The sequence below is a fragment of the Colobus angolensis genome, unplaced genomic scaffold (genome assembly GCF_000951035.1).
Source record: "Colobus angolensis palliatus isolate OR3802 unplaced genomic scaffold, Cang.pa_1.0 Scaffold4, whole genome shotgun sequence".
Taxonomy (NCBI): domain Eukaryota; kingdom Metazoa; phylum Chordata; class Mammalia; order Primates; family Cercopithecidae; genus Colobus; species Colobus angolensis.
The window spans coordinates 11,941,088-11,946,441 of record NW_012117376.1 but is presented as its reverse complement, the minus strand read 5'-3'; the positions used below and the strand labels follow the sequence as shown (position 1 = coordinate 11,946,441).

General features: G+C 54.3%; 1 protein-coding gene across 1 annotated transcript in view; it reads left to right on the top strand.

Annotated features, from left to right (window-relative positions):
• The window catches only part of OPRD1 (opioid receptor, delta 1), a 71,368-nt gene extending 66,520 nt beyond the window's left edge, over positions 1 to 4,848 (top strand). Inside the window, exons 2-3 of the mRNA XM_011955505.1 lie at positions 298 to 647; positions 3,888 to 4,848. Of these exons, the coding sequence (XP_011810895.1) occupies positions 298 to 647; positions 3,888 to 4,429 (892 nt within the window). The 3' untranslated portion in view covers positions 4,430 to 4,848. The remainder of the gene's footprint in view (positions 1 to 297; positions 648 to 3,887) is intronic.
• The last annotated feature ends 506 nt before the right edge of the window (positions 4,849 to 5,354 follow it).

Below are 5,354 nucleotides of genomic sequence, written 5' to 3'. Positions count from 1 at the left end.
TGCCTCAGCCTCCCGAGTAGCTGGGACTACAGGAGCACGCCACCACACCCAGCTAATTTTTGTATTTTTAGTAGACACGGGATTTCATCATGTTAGCCAGGCTGGTCTTGAACTCTTGACCTCAGGTGATTCACCTGCCTTGACTGCCAAAAGTCCTGGGATTACAGGCGTGAGCCACCGTGCCCAGCCTCCCCTGACCTCTTGCATGACCTTGGGAAAGGTACTTCCCCTCCCTGAGTTTCATGTGAAACTGAAATCTGTGAAATGGGATTAATTACACATGCATTTCCTTCTAAGGTACACTAAGATGAAGACGGCCACCAACATCTACATCTTCAACCTGGCCTTGGCTGATGCGCTGGCCACCAGCACGCTGCCTTTCCAGAGTGCCAAGTACCTGATGGAGACGTGGCCCTTTGGCGAGCTGCTCTGCAAGGCTGTGCTCTCCATCGACTACTACAATATGTTCACCAGCATCTTCACGCTCACCATGATGAGTGTCGACCGCTACATCGCTGTCTGCCACCCTGTCAAGGCCCTGGACTTCCGCACGCCTGCCAAGGCCAAGCTGATCAACATCTGTATCTGGGTCCTGGCCTCAGGCATTGGCGTGCCCATCATGGTCATGGCTGTGACGCGTCCCCGGGGTGAGTGAGTAAATGCACCGTGGCACAGACCACTGACCACAGGAGGCAGTACATGGCCCTTTGTGGGCTTGCAGAGCACTTACCAGGGTGAGGGTAGGTGGCTCATCAGCAGAGGCTGGATTCTGATCAAGATCTATGATGGTGTGGTGACTGGCCAGTGGGAGTGTAGAAGGTCAACCAATGGGAATGGGAATAGCTGGCCAGTGGGACACACAGATGGTTGAATATTGTGAAGATGAATGACTGATCAGTGGTCTTATGGGTTGCTGGCCAAAGGGATTGTATGAATTTATGAAGGGGATTATGGATGGCTGGTTATGTACACGTAGGTGGCTGGCCAGGGATGTGTGGATGACTGATCTATAGAGAGATGGATGGATGTCCAATGAGGTAAGGGTGTCACTGACTAGGGAGCAGTGGAGGCCGCAAGTTCTGTGTTCCCATTTTAAACTTCCTTTCATCCTAATTTGAAAACCATTAGCCTGGATGACCAAAGCAAGGCCTAGAGAATGGCCTGCAGGGAATGACTAATAGGAACTAAAATGGTAATTATTATAGTACCTGCCTGCATTAGGGGAGCTGCCATAACATTCTCCATAGCTCAGGGGCTTGACACAGTAGAGGTTTCTCTCTTGCTCCCATCACAATCCAGTGTGAGTAGGAGGAGCACAGTCATTCAGGGACCCAGCCTCCTGTTGATGGCTTCAGAATCTTCTACTGCTGGCATCTGGCCGACAGATGAATATGGAGAGGGAGCGGGGAGAAAGCACAGCCACTTTAAATGTTGACTGGGGTGCAGTGGCTCATGCCTGTAATCTCAGCATTTTGGGAGGCCAAGGCGGGTGAATCACTTGAGGTCAGGAGTTCCAGACCAGCCTAGTCAACACGGTGAAACCCTATCTCTACTAAACATATAAAAATTGGCTGGGCATGGTGGCTCATGCCTGTTATCCCAGCACTTTGGGAGGCCGAGGCAGGTGGATCATGAGGTCAGGAGATCGAGACCATCCTGGCTAACGTGGTGAAACCCCATCTCTACTAAAAATACAAAAAATTAGCCAGGCGTGGTGGCGGGTGCCTGTAGTCCCAGCTATTTGGGAGGCTGAGGCAGGAGAATGGTGTGAACCCGGGAGGCGGAGTTTGCAGTGAGCCGAGATTGTGTCACTGTACTCCAGCCTGGGTGACAGAGCGAGACTTGTCTTAAAAAAAAAAAAAAAAAAAATTATGGCCCATCTCTTCCTAGTGACAGCTGGTCACATGGCCCCACCTTAATGCAAGGAAGTTTATTGTTTAGAAGGGCACCACAGACACAGGAACTAACCTCTCTGAGTCACACTATAGCATGAGATGTTGAGAAAAAAGAGATGATATGTGTAGAATACTTAGGACAAGTCCTGGCTCATCGCCAAGGCCCAATGAATAGCCGCTGTGAAATGATTAAGCCTGTGAGATAGACAAGGCAGGAACTCCTACCTCCATTTGACTGTAGGAAAACAGAGTCAGAGAAGTCAGATGGTTTACTTAGGGTCACACAGCCAGGCATTTTGTGGAATTTGGCCTGCAACCTAGGGTTCCTGCCCCCAGGTCTGTTGCTCCTTCTAGTCCCTTGGGTGGAAGTTTGCAGAGGGTCGATGCTGTGGTTGGGAGAGAACAAGCTTCTTGGTTACCCTTGACCCTCACAAGGGCAGAGCCCCTGGTGCCCTTTTACGGCCTATGAGCCATTGGTCTTGACTCAGCAGCAGAGCCCCATTCCTCACTGTCAGCCTTCAGTTTACAGGCCATTAATTGCATCCCTGCTGGGGCTGGACCAGATGGGCCTCCTCACTCCACAATCCCTCACACACACACTTTCCCAGTGTGTGCCATCAGCACTTATTGGACCTGTGGGCCACTTGCTGTGTGATCTTGAACAAGTGCTGTTCTGGTTCCTATACAATGAAGGTCTTGGACTCAGCTCTTTCTAGGGGTCCTGCCAGCCTGATGTCCTGTGGACCCACTCTGTCTGTGGATCCCCAGCCCCTTCTCACCTCTTAGCCTCAAGTCCATTGTGTGGCTTCTTAAATCCTAGCATTCCAAGAGATCCTGGGAGTCCCCTGGGCCAGCCTCAAGGCTGTATCAGAATCCCACAGCACCCCCTAAGGTGTTCATCCAGCCCAAGCCCGAGCTCATTTCATCCTGGGCACCCTTCCTATCTCAAGAAAGAAGTCCTTGAGTTAAGCTGAAATCTGCTTTCCTCCGAGAAGGAAGGAAGGAAGGAAGTTTTGTTTTGTTTTTGTTGTTGTTTTGAGACAGGGTCTCACTCTGTCACCCAGGCTGGAGTGCAGCGACAGTGTCCCAGCTTACTGCAGCCTCAACCTCCAGGGCTCAAGTGATCCTCCCACCTCAGCCCCCCAAGTGGCTGGGACTACAGATGTGCACCACCATACCCAGCTAATGTTTTTTTTTTTTTTTGTAGAGATGGGGTTTCGCCATGTTGCCCAGGCTGGTCTCGAGCTCCTGGACTTAAGCAGTCCACCTGCCTCAGCCTCCCAAAGTGCTGGAATTACAGGCGTGAGCCCTGTGCCTGGCCAGGAGGTTCTTGTGATTAAGCTGAGACCTGCTTCCCTCTGGGGAGGCTGACCCTATCCTTGAGTCCTGGACTCCCACACATATGTGCCCCTCTTCCCTGTGGGTACACCAAGAGCTTGAACCCCACTGTGCTAAATGCGTTAGGTGCCTTAGCCTATTTAATCCTCACGACAGTCCTGGAGATGTGGGTACTGTCATTAGCTCCACTCCAGTGAAGCTCCAAGAGGTTTAGTAATTTCCTTACACTATGTAGTAGGGCCTGAGTCCTGCTCCTAACTCATGTTGTCTGTCTTAGAAGTCCTTTTCCCAATGGAACTAGTTTGGAAATGGGTCAGGGTGTTTTGAGTTACTGCAATGACTGGCATTCAGTGGGCTGAGCTAAATGATTTCATTACCGCCACCCATGGACACAAAGGCTGATAAAGGGGCCAGGAGAGAACATAGGGGACCTCCCAGATGAGGGCCGATCCTGCTGGGTCTTTTAGGATGACTAAGAGTTCACCAAGTACAGAAGCTGAGGAAGACATTCCAGACAGAAGAATCCCATTGAACAAAGGCTGGGAGGAGGTGGTGGGACTTGCCTAAGCCTTGGAAGGGTGGGTGAGCAGGTGGGGGCCCCTTAGGCACACAGGCCCCTCACCCCGTCTGTCTTTCCTTGTTTCCGCGGCCCAGATGGGGCGGTGGTGTGCATGCTCCAGTTCCCCAGCCCCAGCTGGTACTGGGACACGGTGACCAAGATCTGCGTGTTCCTCTTCGCCTTCGTGGTGCCCATCCTCATCATCACCGTGTGCTACGGCCTCATGCTGCTGCGCCTGCGCAGTGTGCGCCTGCTGTCGGGCTCCAAGGAGAAGGACCGCAGCCTACGGCGCATCACGCGGATGGTGCTGGTGGTGGTGGGCGCCTTCGTGGTGTGTTGGGCGCCCATCCACATATTCGTCATCGTCTGGACGCTGGTGGACATTGACCGGCGCGACCCGCTGGTGGTGGCCGCGCTGCACCTGTGCATTGCTCTGGGCTACGCCAATAGCAGTCTCAACCCCGTGCTCTACGCCTTCCTCGACGAGAACTTCAAGCGCTGCTTCCGCCAGCTCTGCCGCAAGCCCTGTGGCCGCCCGGACCCCAGCAGCTTCAGCCGCGCCCGGGAAGCCACGGCCCGTGAGCGGGTCACCGCCTGCACCCCGTCCGACGGTCCCGGCGGTGGCGCCGCCGCCTGACCAGGCCGTCCGGCCCCCAGCACGCTCCTCCCTAGTGACCCGGAGGCCACATGAGTCCCAGTGGGAGGCGCGAGCCATGATGTGGAATGGGGCAGTAGAAGGTCGGAGGCTTGGGATCGCCAGATGGGGCCTCTGTTTTAGAGACGAGGCCAGGCCGCGAGATGGGCATGGGGTGGGCCTCTGGTTTGGGGCGAGGCAGAGGTCAGATCAATAGCGCGGGGCCTCTGGGCTGGGTGCCCCGTCCACGGCTCTAGGTGGGGCGGGAAAGCCAGTGACTCCAGGGGAGGAGCTGGACCTGTAACTCTGGAACTGAGTCCCTAAACAGGGGATCTCCAGGGAGACGGGGCTTCATCCTTGAGACATCCTCGGTTTCTAACTTGGAGCCGGACTGTTGGAGTTGGGGATCCGGGTCCAGGACCCAGGAGGGGCAGTGGTGGGGACAGTTGCTTGAAAACTGAGCTGCAAGACTGGGTCTCTGTGTAGTAGGGAGGAGCCTCCTGTGAGGGGAAACCCAGAGACAGGACAGCGGGGTGTGGCCACAGCTCAAGATTTGGTCACTAGAGAGGGGGCCTGTGCAAAGGGCCTGTGGCCTCAACTTCGGATACAGTCCCAGCCCCAAGTTCTAGCAAGGGGCAAGGCTGGCTGAGGTCCAGGTCCAACTTGACACCTCTATAAATAGAATATAATAGACTGAGGGGCCAGGCGTGGTGGCTCAAGCCTGTAATTCCAGCACTTTGGGAGGCTGAGGCGGGTGGATGGGCATGAGCCCAGGAGTTTGAGACTAGTCTGGGCAACATGAGAGACCCTGTCTCTACAAAAAATACAAAATTAGCCAGGCAGCTCTGCATCTGCAGACCCAGCTCCTTGGAAGGTGAGAGGATCGATTGATCCCAGGAGTTTGAAGCTGCAGTGAGCTATGGTGGTG